Consider the following 24,273-nt stretch of genomic DNA (forward strand, 5'->3'; position numbering starts at 1 on the left):
GACACTGAATGTTGTTTTGATGAATGAAAGGTTTCTAAACTGAGAACAGGGCTCCCTCTGCTGGTACTATGACGAACTTCAATTGAAAAGACTTGCAACATGGATTATTGAGGCTTACTATCACAGGAAACTTTTCCTTATTTTGTAAAGTTACGACCACAAACAGTATGTTATGTATTTTGTTAGGAACTCATGCGACGTGGGCTCAAACTCTTTCCACAGTCCATATCAAGAAGCACGCCAGTAAGGTGTGTTGACAACATGGCTGCTTTCGCCCTCTGAATCCGTGAATGTGGTTTGTTGGGCATCATCTGTATGAATCACAACTGAAACAAACTGAAATTTAACATGGTTTCCCCATGTTAAATTCGAATTGTTTTCCGAAATCACTTCTACTAGTCACCAGATGGCGCTATTACACATTGTGCGTTTAATCCAGAACTATTTCACCTGGTCCTTCCTCTTATAAACATGTCTGCAAACCCCATAGACTTTTCTTCACTCAAAGTCAATCGTGTCTGACCAATCCGAGTGTCAGAAAGCGCATAATAACATAAATCATTTCAAATATGTTTTTTTTTTCTCTGCAGAAAGCAAAATTCTAATGGATTTTATGTGTATTTATTATTTCTTAAGTAGCGCAGTTTTTGTCTTGGTGGGGTAGAGTTGGAATGATGAGATGATGAGCCCATACCTGTCCGTGGGAGGGGCCCCAAGTCACCGCAGCCCTGTGCAGGGATCAGGTCCCTCTGGTTCCTGCTGCTGATCCCTTTCAGCTGACGTCAGGAGAAATGGCGGAGCAGGATGGCAGCGACACCTCTCCTCCGGAGTCCCAAGGTGAGCTCTAATGCCGCGGCGACTCTTAACTCCTATAAATAATTTTTAACTTGCAGACATTCCGTCTGAGCTACAGCTCAGCTCACCTGAGCCCCTCTGGTTGTTTTTCCCCGTCGCTGTTTTAAGGTCTAAATTATAAACAAACTCGGGTTCCCCACCGGTCGGTCACGGGAATGGGATTATCTGTCAACCAACTCACCCAACCGGTTGCTTTACTTTATTTGTGCTTGACTTTTTAACTCGAGCCGCTCTTCTTCACACCACTCGAGCCTCTTTAGTTGTCCATTTGTATTTGCCGTTGAACGACATTGTGAGCTCCTCCTGACAAACACCTGTTGCTGACATTTTGTCAGCTGGTCTCCGTCTGAGCTTCCTCCCTCGATGTGTGACAGGTGGATTAATGGATAAACGGAGGTTTGTTATAATGGAGACTTGGTGTAGAAAAAAAAAAAAACTCCTTTAAATTTGGCTTATTGATAAACTTACCACCGTCTGAGAAATGAAATGAAATTGCTCCTTAGACCGGTGTAACTATTTTTCTTTTAGCATCTATTAGTAGATTACAGCAAAGGATTAATCGAAGTAGAACTAATTGCTTGTGTGAGTGAATTTTAGTTTATTGGATAGAAGTTCTGTTGAATGTTTATCTCTTATTACTTGAAAGTAAATAAAAGAGAAACCTTTTTCCCCCACATGTAGCCACACCCCTCCAGTCTAATAGGGATTGAGCAGGTGCTTTTTAATCTATTGTTAGTGTACTAACCTGCTGTGACTCCATGACTGGAATTTGTCATTGTTTTGTCTTCCGTTGTGTGGCGTCTGATGACTGAACGTTTTCTGTTTGGAGGGATTTACAAATGAAGATTAGCGTATTGTTTTACAGTGTAAATCACTTTCAGTCAATTTCTATTTTTAGCTATTAGTACAGGATTTTGGCAACAGAAATAAACAAGTCAAAAATATGAATTCAATCAATCAATCAACTTTATTTAAAGACGCAAAATAGGTCCATAGAGTAAAAGAAAAAACAGAAAAAAAAAAATTGTACTTATGAGAAGTTAAAACGAATAATGGGTAATAAATCAGAGCCTTATCTTTTCTTTTAGAAATTTTGCTGTTTGGTTTATATGCTTGCTAGTATGATCTTAAGTTTATATGAAAGTATAGGTGTTACTTGTACTCCTAACCTTTTATTCACAGAAAGTTTTAATCTGTTTGTGAATAAAATTATTTGCTGTTTTATTACAAATAATGTCCAATCAAGTAGGCATGTGCTTGTGTCCTGTATCGAGGAATAACAGGTTTTAAAAACTTATGATTCCTGGATTACTAAACTTCTCACAACACAGTGGACACTATAATTTGTGTTTGCATACAAGAAAAAAAAAAAGTGTCTCAATATTTTTGGCTGCAAAGACCCCGATACCCTGATAGTGATCCTATGGAAACAAACACAAACATGCAGGTGGCAGCATCATGCTGTGGAGATGTCCCCAATCACTCTAACTACGGTGACATTATTTTAAAGCAGTAATTGAAAAAGCCAAGAGCAGCTTGCTTGTTTGATTGTTGTCTAGTATTAGAATAATAAAAGGTGTGCATATTATAAGAAAATATGATAATTCATGCTTTGCTACTCTAGCAGAACGAGGGATATGTACTTGTTCTCTGGTTTAAAATAAATGAATTGGATTAGGACTAGTTGCATTTGTAAATATGATGAGTCCATACAACTGTGGTATTTTTACTCAATCATTGTACTGTGAAAACTTAAGACTGCCCGATACCCACTGAACTGCAGCAACAACACGTTTTTACTCTGAATACAGGCCCCGAAGCCTACGCCCTGATGCTATGAATGGGCATTCAGTGTTGGCTTAAGCATGATTAGTTTTAATTGTAAAAGTCTGTACACTAATGCCAGTGAAGTGTAGTTTCTCCACTACACTTTCCTTTCTCCAGCACACCTGAGTCACGTTAATGGCCTCATTTCCGTCCATTAGTATGATTAAGATTGCATGTGAACCTGAGTGATGTTCTGATGAGAAAATTCAGCCAACTGATTCAGATGTGTTGGAGAGGATTTAAAAGTTGCAAGATAGAATTTAATTTCTGTTGTTTTGTCTTGTCTTTGAATAATTTTTTGGGTACTATTGGCTTTTATTTGACAGTAATCAGACAGGAAGGGGGCAGAGAGAAGTGGGGAAAGACATGCAGCAAAGGCATCGAGGATGGGAGTTAAAATCGGGACGGCCCGTCGAGGTCGAGAGCCTCCGTATGGGAAAGGGACATGGTGCATGAGAAAATATTTGTTTTCACTCTTTGCATCTCTCCATCCTCCCTTTCTTCCTTTCACACCTACTCCCCTTTGTCCCTCCTTATTTCCTTCCTTCCTGGTGCCTTGCCTACCTGCCTTGTGCACCAACTCCTTTTCCTTTCTTCAATATATTCTTCTTTTCATCTTATGTTTATTTTGTTGTCCTTCTCTGTGCCCTACCCGGTCTTTGTAGCCATCCTTCCCTTCATTCTTCATTTGTCTTATTCCATCTTTCTTGTGCTGTAGCTTCATTCTTTCCTTCCTCTGCTGCCTTTCCTCTTTGCCAAAGTTTTTCTGTACCCTTGTCCTCCTCATTTTACTCATTCAAGCCCTTCCTTCTTCCCTTCCTTCTTTGTGTCCTAACTCACTTCCTCCCTTCTGTCCTTTTCAGTCCCCTTATTTCATTGTGTTAATCCGCTTTCCTCTTTCTTTCATTTAGTCCTTCCTGTCTTCCAGTTTCTGGTTGCCTACTTATGACATATTCACTGTAGGAATATTAGATGTAAATTTGTGTTAACTGTAAAATCCCAGTATCAATACATCTACACTTAATTATGAACTTCACTTACCTTTTTCATGTAAAAATCCTATTTGTACTGGTGTCTTATTGCCACACTGAATATGAGTGAGAAGGGTGTGTTGCAGAGCCTATCACGTTAAAGTCAGGTGTAGGCTTACAGCACTGCTGTGTCCTGTGGGGACAAAGATCAGATTGCTCGTCCATGATTGTGTTTGTGCAGCACATGCTCTCTGAGGACATGAGGCTGCAACTATTGGCCTGAATTCCTTTATATTATTATTACTGGAAAAATTTCCTTTAATAGAGATATTAAATGAATAGCTCCAATGACAAACTGCTGATTAAGCATTTTGACTTCACAAATGTATAAAGTATATTCACAGTCCTTAAAACTTTTAACATTTTGCCTTGTTATTGCTATAAATGTTAGTTTTGTATATTAAGATTGTATGTGAGTAGCAGCAAACTAGTGCATAATTGTGAAGTAGAAAGAAAAGCAACGTTTTTTTGTTGTTTGTTTTAAAATAATGAATAAAAATCTGAAATAAAAAATACATGTACACTGGGGAACCCAGAGTTAATACTTCTTAAAACTATCTTTGGATTATTTTTCATTTTTATGTTTGCTTGCTTATTTGTTTGTTTGTTTGTTTGTTTCTGGGTGTGGGAGAATATGCCAGAAGCGGTTGGTACGCTGAGTTTTTTGGGAACATAAAATAACAGGTTGAATATACACGCATCATTCGAGTATAACTTGCTACCAGAAATTGGCCCATATAAAAATAATATGATTTCTCTTTAAGTGGAGACGGTGGGTGGAGCCATAAACCATGTGCTCTCTGGACTCCTTCCAAGAGCAATGGCTCCAGTACTGCATTATTTGACTTGGAGTGGTTGCATCCAGCAACAACTGTGCTTCTTTGCTCTGACGTCCACCTGTCAAACTCCTACTTTTGCACTTTGTCACTGGTCCATGTGCTGCTGTTGTCAGGGAAACCCATTACGTTGTACCGGCTCACCTTCCACTACTGGAGCTGCACTGAATATTTTATCGACTCTCCTAACCTCTTTTCATCCTCCTCGTCCCTGTGTGCGCATATCTTCGTACAGTAGAAGGAAATGCTATGTGATGTAATTCTCCTGGCAGATTTGCAGATGAGATGTAGGGGACTATAAAGACGGGAGGTGGGGTGTGTGTGTGGAGACAGCAGATGCAGCATCCTCCTGAGGAGTACAGGAGTCACTTGTGCAGTTCTTACAGACCTCTGCGGAGCCACTCTCGTGGATTAAGTCTTCTTTTCTAAGCCACACCACCAGAGCTCATCCTCATCCTCACTCTCTCTGCTCGCTGGTCCTCTGAGCTGCTGTGTTTGTCTGCATCCCTTTCCTTCCTCTGCACTGCACTGGGTTTATTCTTGACTCATCTTTTTTTTTTTTTTCCTGTCTTTGGCCGTCCTCAAAATTACTTTATTTTTGTATCATCTGCAAACCTTTTCAGCTTCAAAGTAGCTTGTTTAACATGGCTGTGGGTATTTATCTGTAAGATACCTGCATCTTCCTGAAGAAGAGCGCTGTTAGGGGTGACCCTGACCTCCAAAGTCCTCCGGAACAGTTCCCTATCTCTTTTGGGTGGGGTGGGATGGGCAGGGCTCGGGTGAGTTAGCCTGGGGGCTCGAGCAGTTGCAACAGGGCAGGCGATGCCGGATAGGAAAGCAGGAGGAGGTGGAGGAAGTGGATCACCCAGAGACAAGTGGAAGCTGAGGAAGAGAGGCAGCCGGCTGACGATTCAACCTCTCTTTACCATCACTGAGGAAGAGGAGGTACAGAGACGGAGGGAGGCAGGCAGGAAGAAGAAACGAGGTATGAAGGAAAGTAGACTGACTGGGTGTCCAATGTGACCGTGCAAGTTTGAGTGTGCGTTAATGTATCTAAATTAAGGGCATTTTCTGGGACAAAGAGTTTATAATTGAACTGAGGAAACTTTGAGCATTCTCCAGAGAGTCGGAGCTGCAGATGCTCTGAAAATGTGACGCACAAAATATTTGCGGACTTCTTTTTTTTTCTTCTTACTGTACGGCTCATTATATATTTATACTCAAAAGTAAAATCTCTTGCTGCACTTTGCTTTATGGGGTTTGGATTAGAATGCGCTTCGCAGACACCGTTGGTGTGCAGGGACTGTGATGATGGACACTTTTGTTTGTGCAAGAAAGAAAATTAGCTGAGGCTGCAAGATTAGGTCAAGACAAGGACAGCAGAGATGAGAGCGGAGGTGCAGTGTGCTTCACACGTGTATGTGATGGCAATGCGTTTGTAAGCAAAGAGGTTCTGTCAACACCCCAGCATACGACTGCAGTCGCAGCAGTAAGAAATATGCAGTGCTGGGACTTTCTCTTAAATTGGCAGGTCTTCAAAAGTTAAGTATTTCTGGTAATACTTTGTTAGGAAGAGACTGGAATTGCAGCTTTTGCCTGTTTCTGGTCAGAAGATACCGTAACCGACAATAGTAGTGGCCGAGAACTGACGCTTCACCCTGAACATGATATTACCACTGACAAACAGGCTTTTCTTTAAAATAGCACAGCTTGAACGGAACTAAATGCACATCAACATTGGAAGAAAAACCTGTTAGAGACTGCAGCTGGCGCTGTGGTTCACACTCCATCAGGATGACCCTCAATCTATAGCCAGAGCTACAATGGCAAATTTTAGATCTTACCAATTCGATGTACAGCAAAACTTTTTGCTTGGTTTTCACTGACTCCATCCTTTGACTGAGCTGATCTGTTTTGCAACTAAAATGGGGAAAAGTCTCAGCAGAAGACTTTCCATGTTACAACTATGAACGACTTTGCTTTCCCAATAAAATGCACCATCAGTTTGAGGGTAAAAAATGACATAAATGTGTAAAAATACAAAGGGTTTAAAAAATTTTGATACGTACTATGTTTTTTAACTGGAAGGAGCATCTGAAAATTTTTTAATTCATTCTATTTTGACTGTTTAAGTTGCTTTGCAAATATTTTCCCTGAAAATTATCAGATGAAGTTATATCATCTTTAACTCGAATCACAAACTTTGTGGAGAATTTGAAAGTATAATAAGGTGGCTTCTGAGAAATGTCTTGACAAAAGTAAGATGGCAAACTTTCAGTTTGATTTTTGTTTTTGCATAAATATTGCTGTTTGTGAGAGCCTAGCAGACATTCTTACGCTTGAGGCTGAACCACGTATGCAAGACAAAGCAGCTCGGACCACAAAATTATAAAACGCACTGTTGTTGCACCTTTCGTCCAGAGCTGTAAAGGAATACTCTCAACCCTGCCCCCTTTGCCGCTCCGGTGTTTGGAGGTTACAGTTTGGCTTAGCATTAGCAGCAGCTAATCCTCTCAGGCTGCAGGGAAGGAAGGAGCTGCACACTGTGCCTGCCTGTTACCCACTGGCCTGGACGGCAGAGCATTAATCGCCAACTCTGACCATTTAATCTGACTGACGATGAATGCAGATAGACTGGGGGTGGGGAGGGTGTGCAGACAGACAGACAACGAGCGTAGGAGGAGGGAGGGGCAGATTAAACAGTCACACTCTCTCTTATATCTCACTCTGTGTAACACATATTCATGCAAAACGGCATAAACACACACACACATGCACACGTAGACAAAAGGATGGGGACTGGCGTGTCAGCAGCGGTGACACCGACTGACCTCGCTCATTTTCTAAATCTAATTTAGAAAAAGCCGGATGGAGGAGTTTTCCTTTTGGTTTCTACCTGGACTGTGGACTTTGTGGTTGAGCTCAGATTCTGCCAGGAAGAATGCTTTCAGGAAGTAGGAACCTTGCTGCCGACCCCGTGATTGATTTAGCTGAAGTGGACAGACCAGGCAGGGTCAGAGGTCCCACGTTTGGATTAATACATCTGACATTATGAACAACTCAGGTAAAACCTTGTGCTTTGGCCAACTGGACGATCTGTATTAAATAAAACTTTATTATATTTTGATCAAGCAATAGGTGAAGATAAGAACTGTGGGAAAGAGGAGTGAGAGGGCATAAGATTGGGTTATATTATGGTCAGAAGTCAAAGAAGGTACTTTGACTGCATCGTTATGCTTTTAGTTCACCAAAATCTCATTACCATCTGGAGATTTTTGTACTTATATTCTGTACAATATTATATTTTGACAGGGGAAAAAAACCCCTGACTTTTATCTCCAAAAGTTGAACTCTTCATGAACCAATCTTCTATATGTACTTGAATGCTGTCTGGCTAAAGTCATGTGCTATGTTAGTTATTTTCAGCTGATTTTTATCACCGAAACCACAGACGGATATGAAGGGCGATAAGTACAGTTGATTTTCACGAGAAAACAAAAGTAAAATTGGAGATGCACAGCAAAAATGTCCTTTTCACCTCTTAATTTGTCGGTTTAAACATCTTCAAACACAAACCACAATCTTCCAGTTTCTGAGAAGCCACGCCCCCCTATTTATGCTTTGTAAGGTAGTTATTACTTAACCCACATAGTTGAATCTTTAAAATAAAAAATGTTGGAAGCTTAAGAGCAGCGTGACAGGAAGCCTCTACTGTGAGCAGGTTCAATTACACCGCATAGAAGGTTTAATGTGTTTGCGGATGGTGTTAAACAGCAGGCGAGTGTGCACAAGCAAATACACTTTGGGCTATCGGAGGTTTGTTGATTCAGTGACCTCTGCAACAGATGGATGCCTGTGAGATGCACAGGAAGGACACAGCTACGCTGAAAGTATATCGGATCAGTGGAGAGGTTATTGCGACTGATTGCTTTTTTTTAAAATACGCTGTTTGTACCAACAATTTGATTTTATACTTGTTATTATTATCACTTATTTGGCATGAGGTGTCCGTCGCTACTCTGGCATGAAATATTCTAGCGCTTTTAGGTTATTGGGTTTTTACTACATGGGTTTCATAAACTCCAAGTGAACGTTCATGTTTGAAGCAGAAATGTAAGGCAATGTTTGGGTTGATGTTTAAATCTTTCATTTTAATGGATAATATTGCTTCATATTATGGGGATAAATTGGGAAATTATATTGCTTAATATTCCAATGACAATCTCAAATCACTGCAGTATATAAAACATATGGAAAAATAAACTAGAGCACAGAAAAAATAGCATTTCTACACTCTAGTTTCTGTCTATGTATGAAATGTCCATCTGATCTTTTGTTTTGCAGATGTTGTGCTTAAAGCCTAACTTTGCAGTAAATTCACTTAATTTATTTTGTATTTTCACATAAAAATTGCATTAAGAACTTAAGTGTGTAAAAGTATAAAATTTTCTCAGGAATACATTGTGGGAACACACTGTATGATTATTTCTGTATCTCCTCTTTACTTTCTTTCTGTCCTATAATCAGTCTATAAACTTTAACCAGTTGGTGACAAAATCATGTTTGCACATTTAGCGCAGTGAATTATTTCAACTGGCTAAAATATGTGCTGTTGGTGCATAACAGCTGAATGAATGGGACTAGGATGTCGCATCAAAATCCTACACCGAGTTAGTATGAAGAAGACACTTTTATATATCATTAAATATGTATTTACCTCAACATAGTCTCATGTTTTGAGCAAGTGCTTGTTCACATATATATTTGATAGTCTCTGTGTAGCTTTCTTTTGGGCGATGGATGCGCACTGCTTTGTGCATTTGTTTTAACAACAGCAGAGTGGGGCTGTACCAAGATAAGTGGGGCACAAAGTACCTCGCACTACTGAGCATCCTGTTCTGCATGCTGCACTCAAAATACATTTTATTTAAGCTTTCGCTTCTTGGTGAATCCATTCACATAAGCTCCACTATATTTGGTGTTAGTGTTTTCCAATCACTTTGATATACTGTAAGTAGGAATGCACCAATCAGGCGGTCAGAGGCCAGAACTCTGTGCCCAGAAATCAGCTGCTATATCTCAAATATATGCTTTGACGGATTGTTTGAGATAATGCAATGCCTTCATTTGTGCTACATTCAAATCTATGACGTCTACCAAAGAGCCTGTAGCATATTTTTCCGTTTGATGTTTTATCATCAGAATAGGTAGCTCAGACCTCAAAAGCAAACTAGACATTGTCAATAAGAAAGGATCCAATCAGTTAGTTCAGACAAGACTAATGTTTTTCCCTCTCTTAAGTTACTCTATATAATAAATATGTTTTTAGACATCTTGTAAGGATTCCTGTTCAACTCTCTAGATATTCATTTCATACATTTCTCACTAGGAGAAGGCCTTTTAGGCCAGACTCTAAAATGAAATGAGCAGGTTTTATCTCATCTGATTCTGACCTTTCCTGGATGAGTTGTGGGAATAAAGAGCTGGGCAAAGTTGGCTATGAGGGAACATATTTGAATGGGACATTGAACACACTGAGGTTTATTCAAAGCTTTGTGAATCAAAACAAGTTGCCAGTTGTGGTGGCGTGCTGCCCCCTTTCCCCTACTTGATGTTGACCTCAGAAACGCAAATATATATTCTCTTGCACATTTTTTTTTCCTCTAATGTCATGCCAAGCTCATAATGAGTTTCTAGACAAATATCAAGTTAAATATTGAGATGCGGGAAATGATCCTTTCCTTTTTGAGCCGATCTTTTATATGAGGAAATGGATTTTCAGGCGCGAACAAAGTCCCGGTGCTGCCTTTCTTGTTGTAACAATAGTCATTATGACCACATCTACCTGAGGCAATGCAGACCTGTGAATGCTTGTGTACACACCTCTGCAGCTGCCCCATACACGGTGTCACACAATACCCAGTCAACTATGACCTGATGTCTTTTCTCGACTCTTTTTGTAAGTTCGTGTAAAACTGTTAAGCCTGCTGTGGGTGGAGTCGGCGACGTCAGACACAAGAAATTGAGAATCGGGAGTTTTAAATAGACACTTTATCTAACCTTAGACACCGGTGGAGTCAGATATGAAATCTGTACTTTGCTCCTCTTTTGCCTTGTTGTGGGTAATTACTAGACATGCTGCGGTGTTGCTGAAAAGATAGGAAGCCCACATGGGTGTTGAAGTGTATTATTTTAGTTGGGCTTGGAGGAATTGAATGAATTGTGACATTTACCTCTTCCGCACAAATTTCTGTTTTATTATTCTAGTTATATTTGTACATAACCCTGTTTTTGTCTTCTTGACTTACTAGTGGCACTAATATTTCAACTCAAAGGGTTTTTTTAGTGCTTTTCCATCACATTTTAAATAAAGCTTTGTTTCCAAATGGCTAAAATTAAGAGCTGAGTCACCCTGGAGCCAATAGAATCAATGATCAATAACTCAGCTCTATGAGACATTAACGTTGGCGATAACCAAAAAAAAAGTGATATTGAATAATCTTTTTATTTTTTTCCTATTAGGAGAGGCAACCATGTAACAGAAACCACAAGCACACTCTTAGTCCGTTTTTATTCACACAGCTCATAAGAGGTGCTTGTTCTTACAAATCTTAGATTTATTGCTGCAAGCATGTTCCAGACACATAAACACATCTCTTTTTTTGTTTGGACCTTTGCACTATAAATGCAGCTACGGTATGGCTTAAGTGTATCAGAATGCAGCCTGCATGGAGTTTGCATGCACTCATGTAAACTCCATGCAGAAAGACCCCACATGGGAATTTGAATGCAGCACCTTTCTTTCTTTTTATTTTGGTTTCAAAAGTATGCACATCTCATAATGAACACGAAGGGGGTTTTTTTTATTCTGTGATATACATTAACAATTTAAATTGGTAGGTCAGACCTCAGTGAGAATGAGAAATTGTCCAAGAAAAGCTAAGTACAGATATTTTATTGAGATTTCTGACCTTGGTATTCAGGATTATGACATGCAAGTCTCCACCATTGTACTATGATAATTCACAACTCATTGTCAATAATAAAGATTGTCAATAATTCCTATTAATGATTAGTTAAGCAGTTGCATTTGGACAAGTCCACTACCATGATAGTAAAATCACTGAAATGAACTTTGACTTCTGACGCGTAAATAATAATACTACTACTAGGCACAGTAAAAAGAAAGCTCCGGGAGTTATGAAAGTTAATATGGTATGGTTTTAAATATTTTGTAGAGTAAAACATTATTTAGAGAAAATCTATGGGTTTTTATTACAATTTAAGTAATTTAACAGCTGTGTAAAGAGTAGATCATTTTTAAGTTGAAACTTTAGATCAGATATTTCGATGTTTTTCTCAAGTATGCTTAGTGAGAATCATTACATGGGACACACTCATTCCTAACCAAATAGAGTGATGAACCAGAAAATCCCGTCATTCTGGTCCTTTCAAAGGTTAAAACACTATTGAAATCTAATTAAATCACTTCCGTACCTACACACTGCAGGGATGCAGGTATTATTGTAATGAATCTCGAATTTAGGGTCTGATGAAAAACATCATCTTGTGGGAATAATGCTGACTGTAATTCGGAGGTAAAACTTTTATGGCTGAGGGTGATTTTTCATTTTTCCATGTTGGACCAATTAATCTCCACTTGTGACTTAATGTTTTCATGGCTCCGATGTATCATAGTTTTTTTTGTTGTTGTTGTTTTTTTTCCATTTCAGTCTCTTTGCTCAGTGTTTGATGCCAATCTGTTTTTCTTCTCAGCATCTTACTCCCAGTATAGGTCTGAGGATGGTCGAGGGTCTTCAGCCTCTGGGCAGACCTACTCCCCCACTGGGACACCTATACCCCCTCCCATTCCTAATCGGACCACCAGCAAAAACACAAGTAGTTATGCTGCAACCAAAGCAGGTAACTCATTTAGAATAAATGTATTTTACTGAAAAAACAACCTGCCAGTTTCTCCTGTTTGTTTGTTTTTACCCTTCTAAATGGAAGACTTGCTAATAGTACTAGTAAACTGTGCTGCAGACTCGTTGCTCTTTAACAAGATTGATGAGAGACAGAGGCTGGCCCGTGAGCGCAGGGAGGAGCGGGAAAAACAGAATGGTGAGCACCCTTTATCTTCATGTGTTTGAAAGTCATTCAGAGGAAAATTGATGTTTTAAAGCGAATCTGTGGCTGTTCCTTTATTCTCTCCTGACATTTTGCGGCTGAACTTGGTTGGCAGCTGTGAAGTGTCTGTTTCCCTGGAAGTTACATAAAATCCAGGGTGAACCCAGGCATCCAGTTGCCATGGATTCTACCTTACATAATACGCCAGTAAATCAGGCAGGTCTTAGGAAGGCTGAAAAGTCAAAAGCTGTTTGTTACACATGCTGATCATGTTTTACATAAGTCAAAGATCTGACTTCATATAAGGATTTACTTTGTGCTGGAAGTTTACAGCATTCTCACGGGAAGTGCCGTTGACCCTTCTCCTTGTTGATGTGTGCGTGCGTGTGTATGTGTGTGAATTTAATTATGCGAGTCAAATTCCAACTTGTCTGTGCGTACGTGCATGCAGCTGCCAAGGAGGCCCAGTGGCAGGCGCGCGAGGAGAGAGCGAGGCAGCACTATGAGAAACAGTTGGAGGAGAGGAAGAAAAAACTGGAAGAGCAGCGGATCAAAGAGGAGAAAAGACGGGTCGCTGTGGAGGAGAAGCGAAGGCAAAAACAAGAGGAGGACCGGGTATACATCCATTTGGGTTTTTTTTTTATGCTTGACGAGCCTCATCTGAGAGTTAATAAAAGATAAATACGAGTGGCAACCATTACGGATTGCTCATAAGTTATACAAAACTGCAATGTTATGAATATTTTTTGACATCACATCCGATCTGTTTGGATAAAACAAGTTCAACAAATGATATACGTTCATCAATTAATTGTGTATACTTGCTTGTATTATAGTGGGGAATTCAAATATAGTTAGAAAAAAAAATCTCTAAAAATTGTCCTGGCTAAGTTTTCAGGCATTTAGCAAATATAAATAATTTTGGCTATTCTAACTAACCTAAAATCAAGACAATTATGAGAAAGAATATGTTTGTATCTTTTATTTGGTGTATTTAATCTTCTGGTTTCAACTGTATAGACTTGGCTTCAAGTTTTTTTTATGTTTCAACAATGCTTCACATACACGTGGAAGCTGAAATTTAAACTGTAACGCTTTTCACGGGGGCTTTTATTACTCACACTCACCCTGGTTCAGTTAGACTAAATTTGATCTGTAAGTGAAGTGGTAACTTTGTGGTAATTTTTCTGTCTTTTTTGCATTGCTCCTTCACTCCCATTTCTATTTGTTTGCAAATACAAGTATTATTTGGATGATTTGTCTTCTAATTTATTTGGCATATCTCACGTAGCCGTAAAACTAGTGTACAAAAACACTTTCTTCACTAGTGTTATTAGCACAGAGACTGAAGAGATTATGTTGAGCTTGTTCAAAGCCTAAGAAGTTGCCACATTGAGGAATTTCTCTTTTGTTTTTCTGACTGAAGGTGCGTCATGAGGCAGTGATACGCCGCACGCTGGAGCGGAGCCAGAAAACCAGACCAAAGCAAAACCGCTGGTCCTGGGGAGGAGCGCTGCACACCAACACTCCAAGCATACCAGCTGGTACTGAAACACATTCATACCCGCAAAGGCCCTGTACTAACACATCGAGTTCGCCACAGAAATCACAAACTTTTCCAGCCGCCTCAGCTTGTCAGAATTGTTCTGCCATGTTTATTTTTGCACTTTTCAGGTTCGCTGCCTTCTGTTGTTGCTGCTTACTCACACCCTTCTCTGCCTTCCCTGTCTTTCTCTCTTCCATTCTCATGTTCAACTTCTGTCTGACTCATTCCCTCCTCTATCTCGCCTTTGCTCTTTCTCGGCTCAGGTTTTGTGGAGTCTGCTTTCCTCTGTCCACTCGACCTTGCTGGACTGGAGCACATGCAAAGTGCTTTCAGTTTCTACCGCAGATACGGATTGACGTCCCACTGTGAATATTATAGCTCTGTATCAGTTAGCTGGCTAGTTTTAGAGCACTAGCAGTAGTACACATGTAGACCCTATGTGGGCGGCATCGTTAGTATTTGGTTAGCAGCACACCACGTTACCCAAAGTCGTATTGCAAAGACACAACATTTCCATTTAGCACTAATTCATTTATTTTTTTAGGAGTTGGTAGTTTCCCAGTTCTAACCTAAATTAATGAATGCATAGAAACTTAAAGTCTGCTGGGTCAGATCTCGCTTCCTTTTGTTTGCCATCATTAATTTATTTTTCTCATTTTGACTGTAGATGCTGACAGAAGGTCGGTGTCCACCGTGAATTTATCCAAACACACGGATCCCATCATTACCAAGCGCCTCTCCTCCTCGTCTGCCACACTGCTGAACTCGCCAGACAGAGGTAATGAAAGTCATGACATGCACATGTCACTTCCTTATATTTTCGTATCCTTTATATGGGATTGTTTCATAAGACTTTTAGCTGAGAGTTGGATTGTGCTAAATCTTTGTTGTAAAGGTTAATAAGAATATTTGACTTGCTGTTAGTCTACAGAAATTATGAGAATTGGAATTTATTGAGTGTTACTTTGTCCCAGTTAGCATAGATTCATTTAGCACAAAGTTTTTTTCTTTTTTTTTCTTTTTTTTATATATATATATATATCTTCATTTATGTCAGGCCATGTACACAGATGGATCTTTATAAAAAAAATAAATATCTCTTCCACATTGTTTTCAAAAATAATATTGTACACATATTGTAACAGTGTATTGGAATGTAAAGTTAAAACACAAGACGATGTCTATTGGGAATTGTGTCGAAGCAAGTATGTAGAAATAGTTTGTGCATTATTTGTCGCAGCCCAGTTTTTCTATGTAAACACACAAACACAGAGTTTTCTCAAATCTCCTCTTTGGTTGGCACATTTATAAATAACTTTTTTTAGTGGTATTAGGCGGAGTTTTGTGTGGATGAAAGACAAAAACGTAAAAAAAATGTATTTTGTTTTCCCAGATATACTGTACGTGCCTCAGATAGTGGTTTACAGTAGCATCATACTTATTGGACAGGTTGGGGAATATTGATCGTGTTGTCTCACTCTTGGCGGGGTTTCTTAAACTGTTTATTGTTTGTGAAGTATCTTTTCTCGTGCACAGTTTAAAACATCATGTATCCTCTGATGTTTATATGTTGCTGACAGGCTTACAGATGAGAACAGCTTCCACCCCTGTAATAAGCAAAGCTCAGTCCAAACCCCGCCTACATCAGGGGAAGACCACGCAGCACAAAAACACAGGTTTCATCTAGGGCACTTTTGACTTCTTATGTTATGATGCACAGAGCAGAAAAGACCATGGGCTGAAAACTGCGAATGAAAGTAAAAAAAAAAAAAAAAGATGGTTCCTTTAAAATTAAACGATGGACGTCTGGATTCTGATTGCAGATTATGCTTAAATTACAACTCACAACAGTTCACTGTGTTATGAAGGAGCACATGCTTCCACTTGAGTATTTAATCACTAGGATTGGGCTCCAACGTAACCCCTTTCTATAATCCTTTGTAGGATAATCCTGTTTTTTATGGGAATGCTATATATGCATCATGGCTAAAAAAAAAAAACTAAAAAAATGCCATGTTCTATATTATCAAGTTTGTTTACCGGTTAATTTAATTTAAAACCTTCTTCAATACCTCAATTGCTATACCAAAAAAAAAAAAACAATAATTAGGCAGAATTAAAAATTATACATATGCTATAAATTGTTTAACAGTACCATTCGTTGAGCATTCATTCCTTCAGTTTTCAGCTTATTGGTATCTTTTACTTGCATACTTGTGAAAAGTATTTGCCCCATTACATTACTTCTTTTTTGCATATTTCATATAGCCAAGACATTTTAATGTCAATCAAAGATAAACTGAGCAAATATAAAAAGCAGTTTTTTATGTGGTAATTCATTTATTAAGGACAAAAGTTATCTAAACCAACCTGCCTGACATATAGAGTCAATAAATTATTTAAATATACAACAAGTCAATAAGATCTAAGTGACCTGTTATGCCCCAATCTAAATAAATTTAAAGATTGATATACCTTTATATCTATCAGTCTAAACAGGGAATAATAGTAAAAGCCAAGAGGTGTCCGGACTACCAAGATTGTTCCAAGAGCACATCATCATCTTATCTCGGAGGTCATAAAAGAAATTAAAACATCTGCAGGCCCATCTTTGTTCAGTTTGAGAAAGTGACTATGACTTCCTAAGAAGAAAGAAATTAGGCAAAAGTAGAGCCTCGGAGAATGTCCAAATAACTCAAAGTTCACAAAATTAACTTCCCAAAGAACGTTTTGGGCAAATAGTCCATGGGTTGATGGAACAAGATGGTGATCGGGAGTGCATCAGCAAGTCCAGTGTTAAGATTTTGAAGGGGCTTGGATACACTTCAGATTTAATCCTGTTGAGACGTTGTGGCAAAATGTTAAACAGGTTCTTGCAATTCTGCAAACAGGCTCAAAATTCCTCCATTTATTACCAACACTCAATGACAGTTTTTGCCTCCAAGGTGGGCAGAGACATTATAGCGGTCAATTTCTTTTTCACACAGGGGCAGGTTGGTTTGTGTTGTTTTTTTTTTTTCCTTAAAATTTGAGTTCTCTTCAGGTGTTCACTCCGAGTACAAACTGAAATTTGTCTTATTTTTTCCTTAATAAATGAAATCATGTTCTAAAAACTGATGTTTGCCTTTACTCAGGTTATCTTTGTCTGACGTTGAAAAGTGCTTGATCTGTTGAAGTGTGCCAAAACAAGGAAAACCAAATGAACTCTGGGGTGAAAGTACTTTTTTCAGAGCATTGAAAAAGCTCCAATAACCCAGCCCTGCCGCACTGCATGCTTTGCCTGATGTTGTGTTAAAGTGGGGTAAACAGATTAAAATGAACATTATTTATATGTGTGTTCCCAGTGAGCAACTGGGGGAGTTATGGTCAGATATTTAAACTGCTTGTATAAAATCCTGGGAAGTCTGGTTTTGTAATCTGATGCTGCATTGTGATATTTTTTTTATGCTGCAGCCTTCTGCTATTGCTCTCCTACCTGCATCTTGCCTTTTGTGTGCAGTTCACTTCAAGGTGTTTGCTTCCTCTGATACTTACCAGTTTAACGCATGCAATGGGGTGTCCACTTGACTTCTGTTCACCTTTCACTTTGGATAAGCAAAGAGAAGTTATGCTGGGCCTGCGGATGGTTTATAATCTGCTTTGACTGACTGCTTGGGCTGATAAGTGGGTAGGTAATAGTTTTAGCTGTTATCAAAGCTCAGGTGTTGCATGCGTCTGTGTTCAGGACTCCGCCGACTTCCGCTGACGCCATGGGAGAGCAGCATGGTGAACCGTCTACAGCAGCCAACACACTCATACCTGGCCCGGAGCCGCAGCGCCATGAGCTTGTCTGGAGAGCAGTCAGGTAACACACAGCCCCGTCCACGCTTCTTTCATTCTTGGTTATCCTAAATTTGATGACAGACTTTCTGCAATCACTCATAAGTCTTCACCTGTACAGTAGAAATAAAGTAATAATATTTCAACAGAGTGTCTTGACCTCGAGGGTTTTCAATGTTAATAAGATTTGAGTGGACTTAAAGCATTACACTGTCCCAAACTGCCTTTACCAGCCTGCATCAGGGCAGCCGAAGCTCACTGTTGGTCACCACACACACACACACACACATAAACAAACACACGCACTGAAGCAGACCGCAAGATCCTGGTGTCTAAGCTGTTTAGGAAGTATTTACCCATCAACAGGGCTGGCTGCTCCTCCTGTCTCCGTAGCAAAACGTTTGCAAGGTTACTGTGTGAACTTTGTACAACTTTGCATTGTCTTTTATACAATAATCATATATTATTTTTAATATGTTTTTTTTTTGTTTTCATGTTGAAAACTACAAATTTCATAAAGAATTATTAAACATTTGTGGGTAGTTTTCTCAAAGCAAGTTCGAAAAGGATTGTGCATTGGCCACCAAACAGTCACCATGGATGTGTTTTTTTTTTTTTTTTACCAGAAAACAACATAGATTTTTATTTATTTATTTTTTTTTGGTGAGGAACATCTTACATTGCCAATTATGTTTGTTTTTTTTTTTTTCTTTTTTACAAATTTATGCAAGTGCATTGTACCAACTTTAATAGGAAATAAATATATCCAATAGCGAGATCAATTAGAAAGGTGCATTCATAAGAGTACACATATAACTACTATGTGCTCTGGGTTCTCCATATGCATGTGGTAAAGTTCCTTGTTTTCCTAAGAAAGGAGGTACTAAGGAAAATATGTTGGGAGGTAACGGGCTAAAGCCTTCACCTACGTTCACCTGTAGGCTTAAACAAAGTTCATTCCGTCTATTTGTCACATTGCTCTTTGGCCTGACATTAGACACATTAGGCACTTTAGCTTGTTGTTCATGTTGTAGTTTGTACATATTTCCTCTGTTTGGTGTTGGGTGTTATGTGTAATACTGACTAGCTTGTCCTGATTGAATAATAAACTAAATATGTTTCCCTCCTCGGGGTGTTTCTTGTTGTTAGGTAATGTCTGTATATATGTTGCGCTTCTACTAATCTGTAGCAACTAACAGCTTCTTTCTCTTCTGCTTTCTTACTTCCAAAACATCACCTTTACATTCCTGTTACCCCTTGTTTGACCTCCCTAAATGCATGGCTTTATTCATACCATTCACCTAACTTCCTTTACACTTCCACCTTTCCTTCTGAACTTTATTTTTATGCGCCTTTTTGCCAAATCTTTTCTGATGTCCCACAAATTCCCACACTGTTCCAAATCATACCTGCTCCAAAACACTCCAAACCTCCCCGCCCACCTTGTGCATCGTCACGGTAGCCATGCCTGTGTGTCCTCGCTCAGTTTCCTGCCACCCCATGGGCGCCGTGTCATTCAAGACCCTGCAGGCCCAAGTGCTCCCTCACTGTCGCAGCCAGGACAGGAACCTGAGCAGAGAGAAAGCTTCGCCTGCCTCCGCCGCCACTCGGAGGAGGACCACAGGGACTATGCAGGTATGGAAGGAATATTTCCTAGCACAAATGTTTTTCAAACAGTCACAGAGTCTCAGTCTGGAATCAGGTCTGGGTTTTGACTGGTCTGGCATAACACATGGATAGATCCATTTTATTTGAGGGTATCAGAGTTAAGGAGGTTGAATAAATATCTATGTCACAGACTTCAATTTTATAAACTTGAAAACCATGCGTGATTTCCTTCTGACTCACAATGTTTGTCACGTTTTCATTTGGTATGTAACCACGCCAAACTTTTTATTTCATGCTGTGTAAGACAGCATGGGATGGTACCAATTTGCTTAGATGGTGAGGGAACAAAAAGCAAACAAAGAAATGTATATTAATATTTTTTTTTATCATTGCATCTTTAAAAATCCGTGTAAGCATAAGGACCGTGACAGCGTCAGGAAGTCTTGGAGCAACCTGTCCCTTCCACTGGCTCCTGTTCTGACGTTACCTCCCAATAAGTCCTCCATTTCTTCAGGCAAAAAGTCCAACAAAGCAACACCACCCTCTGCTGGCAGGTAGATGAATCTATTGTTCTCTCCAAAACGAATATGAAGCTTGAAAAAAGTTCTTGTTTTGACCTTACCTTCTAATATAACATTTTTATTCTCGCTTGCTCACAGACCTCCACAGAAGACACTGGGACGTCCCCCAACTCCCAAGCTGCTTAAATCTCCCGTTTCAGATGATCCCGGAAACCTTCGTCCTGTCAGGATCACACCTGAGCACTCCCAACCCTCAACGCCAACAGCAGCTCCGAAGCAAGAAGGAGAAGAAGAGGAAGAAGGGAAGATTTTCAGTCCTCCTCAACCCAGACCTCAGCCACTGGGTGAGAACAATCCCCCGAGTGAGGCACCAGCTGAAGTCAACGGTCGGTCATAAAGACACAGAAGTAAATCATGCTGGAAGGACAAATTTCTTCAACGATTCTTTTATGATGTCTTCCAGAGACTACAAGCAGTCCTCCAACTCAGAAACCTTCAGCTGGCACCACAGATCCAGAGGAGGCCAGTCGGATCCTGGCCGAAAAACGGCGGCTGGCCCGGGAGCAGAGGGAGAGAGAGGAGGAGGAGCGGAGGCAACGAGAGGAGCAGGCGAGGTACGGAGGCCCTCCGAGGACATCTAGCGGTGTCGCCAACGCTGCAGGTTGACTTGCATCAACGTCATTTGTTTGTCTCCGCTCAGATTAGCAAAGGAGGAGATGGCCCGCCGTAAAGCGGAAGAGCGAGCGAAGAGAGAAGAGGAGGCCCAGCGTCTGGCAGAGGAGAGGAGAAGGCAGGAGGAGGAGGAGGAGAGAAAAGCTGAGGAGGAGAGGCTTCAGAGGGAGAGAGAAGAGGCAGAGAGACTCCAGAAACAGGTCAAAGGACACAGCAACCTTTTTTTTTTGGTTTGGTTCCATGATTATAAGTACTTTTATATGTATAAAAACACAACATTTAGTTTATAAAATATATATATATATTTCTTATAATCAATTAAGAATATATTAATATATTTTAAGCAGAAATGTCATGTCATGACCTAGATAGTAATTGGGAAACCGGAATTTTTCCCAAAACATTAAATGTCACAATTGCAAGCAAAAATAAAAAAGACACAAGTGAGGAGAGAATAACTTTAATCTTCAATAGTATCATCATCTGAGTATTTTTTCTATTCTGATTCAGTGAGATTTACCTGTTGGTGCCGAATTTAGCTGAGCTCTGTCTCAGTGCTCGTCTCTGTGTTTGGATTAGAAAGAGGAGGAGGAGTCTCGATTGAGGGAGGAGGCAGAGCGACTGAGGCAGGAGAGGGAGAAGCACTTTCAGAAGGAAGAAGCAGAACGATTGGAGAGAAAAAAGGTGACGTCCTTAAACATTAATAAATAACCCATCCAAAAATCCTCTGTGTTTTTAAATTAAACGTTCTCCTGTCTTTACCTCCTGCAGCGTCTCGAGGAAATCATGAAGAGAACCAGACGCTCAGACACATCAGATAAGGTAAAAGCACATATTGGTTAAAAACCGAAAACACGCCTAACACACTTTCAAAATGTTTATTCTCATTTCCCTCATCTCCAGAAAGTCAGGACCGGAGACAGCGCAGGTAACATGAACACACCTCTCTCCTCCCAAAAACACCTCTCCTCTGTTGTTCCAGTGAAGGATGCCACTCATAGTTACTGTTCTTGTTCCGTCAGTGAGCCCTGGTTCTCCTGCAGCACCTGCAGCCACCGTGCCTCAGACAAACAGCAACAGTCACCAACCTGACCTCAGCCCACATCCCAGCACCACTCCTCTGAGCCATCCTGACCAGAGGTGGTGTACAGCGCAAACAAATTACACCACACAGTTTCTATCCTGTTTATTACGTTTTTTTTGTTGGGTTTTTTTTTTTACTCCCACTCTATTTTTGACAGGGAGAACGGGGCGTTCGAAGAGGTGATCCCGCTGCCTTCACATTCCAGGTTGTCTCCTCCTGAAGGAGAGGAGGAGCAGCAGGAGACGGAGGAAGAGGAGAGTAAAGTTTCTGTCGTAGCCTTCATGGAGAACGGTCTTCTAAAGCCTCTGAGTGCAGTTGAAGATCTATCAGCCCAGCAGGGACCAGGTCAGTAGGACTTATTTTGCTTATCTATTGTCTTATTATACTACCTACAATTGGATATGTGTCATGTTATGTGTACACTCAGGCTCACAAAAGAAATATGAGAATGTTGGTGTTTGTGGATAATTCCTAGCAGACGCGTTCGACAAAAATTACACCAGTTTTTACGCCGTTTTCCTACACAAATGTTGCACTCTTCCAGTATAACTGTAGGTGGTATTAGATCATGTTGTCTGGTACAAAGTGCATAAAAGTATTAATATTCAAGATAACTTATGCAAGAAACAGATGACAAAATTGCACTGCAAATATATTGTACAGGACTGTTCAATTGTAGATGTGTGTGTACAGGAAACACTCGTTCCTTCAGAAAAAAAAAAATTACTTTATTCCTTCATATGTTTAGGTCAGTGAGTTGTATTGCATTTATTTATTTGCTCTTATTACTTTGCCTTTTCTTTTTTGAAATTCAGATGTAGCCTGAAGCCGCTTTGGAGCGTGACGACTCCACAGCCATGGAGACGGGAGAAGCACTCGGAAAGAGGCAGAGAACCATGGAGCTCTGAAGACTGAACCAAAGGAGAGATTAGCAGCACCATATTTATATTCTCTTTCTCCTATGGACAAAAACGCCATTGCCATGCCCCGAAACCGGTGTCTCCAAAGAACTCCAAACAAACAAACAAACAAAAACCAGACAACCTTTCCAAGAGAAGTGTCTTTTCCTTTAGGAAACTCAGGCAGAGTTCATTTTCTCGGTGACATTCGGTCTTATCTTCTTGTTCCCGCCCAGTTCTCCGACGCCCCAAAATCACAAGACAACTTCAACTCCTGAGATTGAGTGAAGAAAAATTTATTAATTTTGTAAACTGAGATTACCTTTTCAGTCTCCAACCGCGATACTTGAAGCGTTTTTGTTGTAGATGTTCTTTAATCTAATTTTCAGCATTTGCAATGCGAAAGGAAAAGAAAGGCTCTGATGCAGTTTTCGTGTAGTTTCGGCATTTTCGGTTGAATCGGTACTGAAGAGGTGGTATGATGGCACTAAGTTATATAGAGACTACCTGGAAATGTCAAGTAATGCAATGTATTCTGTCTACAGTGTTTAAAACTAGAGGTTGTAAGATTGAGGCCAGGGTGATTGAGTATTACAAACTTTAGTTTCAGTAATTATTAAAAGAAGATTCTGTTTTTATCAGGCAACAGAGACATAGGGCATAAGCTTCTGATTTCTGTTTAGCTTTATTTAATTGCTGTACAGATAAAATGTGATTCTTCTAGTTGCCTGCGTCCTTTTTTTTTTTGTTTTTCTCTTCAGAAATTTGCTTTGGGTTGAAGCCATTTTGTAGTTAAAACTCAGTGAAAGCTGTATCCTACAACTTGCCCCAGAGTACTGGAAGAGTTTTACTTTTTCTTTAGCTGGGCTGTGTTTAGAAGCTGAATTTTGTTCGGCTCAAAATGACTTGAAATAATTTACATCTGATACTGAATCAAAGAAATTAATAATTTTCATGAATAGATGCTGCTAATTGTGAAGTTGCGTTGCAGCTGTGTAGGGCGACATTGTTCCCACACTGAGTTGAAGGTGAATCTGCATTCCTGAGCTTTGGCATTTGCAGCCAAACTCTCCCATGTCTTCCTTTCGATGCAAACGTCTGAAGCTCTGTCCCCACCACAAGCAGCTTCTCATACATTTTTCACTCAGCTTTTGTAAAGCGTAGCATCAATACGTTCTAGTTGTGAGCAGGAGGTTTCTACCAGCTGGACTGTTGACATCATGGTGACTACCTACTTTTGTAAATATTACCAAGTGGAAATTTTCTGAAAGACCACAAAGCTTTGAAAGCAAACAAAACCTTTAAGGACAGTTGGGTGGGAAGAATTTTTTTTTGAACCATTGTATTACTGAAGTGTAAAATTATTTCATCTCCATTTGTTGGCAAATTAAACATTTTGGACCCGATTAAATATTCACTCTGGTTTTCCTGGATGGACTTTCTTTTAC

The 24,273-nt window shown here is 39.8% G+C and overlaps 1 protein-coding gene across 5 annotated transcripts; it reads left to right on the forward strand.

Annotated features, from left to right (window-relative positions):
- The first annotated feature begins 727 nt into the window (after positions 1 to 727).
- Positions 728 to 24,258, forward strand: map7b (microtubule-associated protein 7b). 5 transcript variants are annotated; one of them, XM_088001689.1, is made up of 19 exons: positions 728 to 837; positions 12,326 to 12,472; positions 12,593 to 12,670; positions 13,128 to 13,291; positions 14,103 to 14,220; positions 14,890 to 15,000; positions 15,803 to 15,898; positions 17,947 to 18,066; positions 19,504 to 19,676; positions 20,064 to 20,203; positions 20,309 to 20,556; positions 20,634 to 20,784; positions 20,871 to 21,042; positions 21,422 to 21,526; positions 21,614 to 21,664; positions 21,746 to 21,770; positions 21,865 to 21,982; positions 22,084 to 22,271; positions 22,742 to 24,258. In XM_088001689.1, the coding sequence occupies exons 1-19, from the start codon at positions 792 to 794 to the stop codon at positions 22,750 to 22,752; spliced, it is 2,262 nt and encodes a 753-aa protein (XP_087857815.1). In that variant the 5' UTR covers positions 728 to 791; the 3' UTR covers positions 22,753 to 24,258. The 5 variants fall into 5 exon arrangements, 4 of the variants coding, with proteins under 4 accessions (XP_087857815.1, XP_087857817.1, XP_087857816.1 ...); XM_088001691.1 differs by having other exon boundaries at positions 20,309 to 20,514; XM_088001690.1 differs by having other exon boundaries at positions 19,528 to 19,676.
- The last annotated feature ends 15 nt before the right edge of the window (positions 24,259 to 24,273 follow it).

The sequence above is a fragment of the Poecilia mexicana genome, unplaced genomic scaffold, assembly GCF_051168715.1.
Source record: "Poecilia mexicana isolate PSO_F unplaced genomic scaffold, ASM5116871v1 scaffold_21, whole genome shotgun sequence".
Classification (NCBI taxonomy): domain Eukaryota; kingdom Metazoa; phylum Chordata; class Actinopteri; order Cyprinodontiformes; family Poeciliidae; genus Poecilia; species Poecilia mexicana.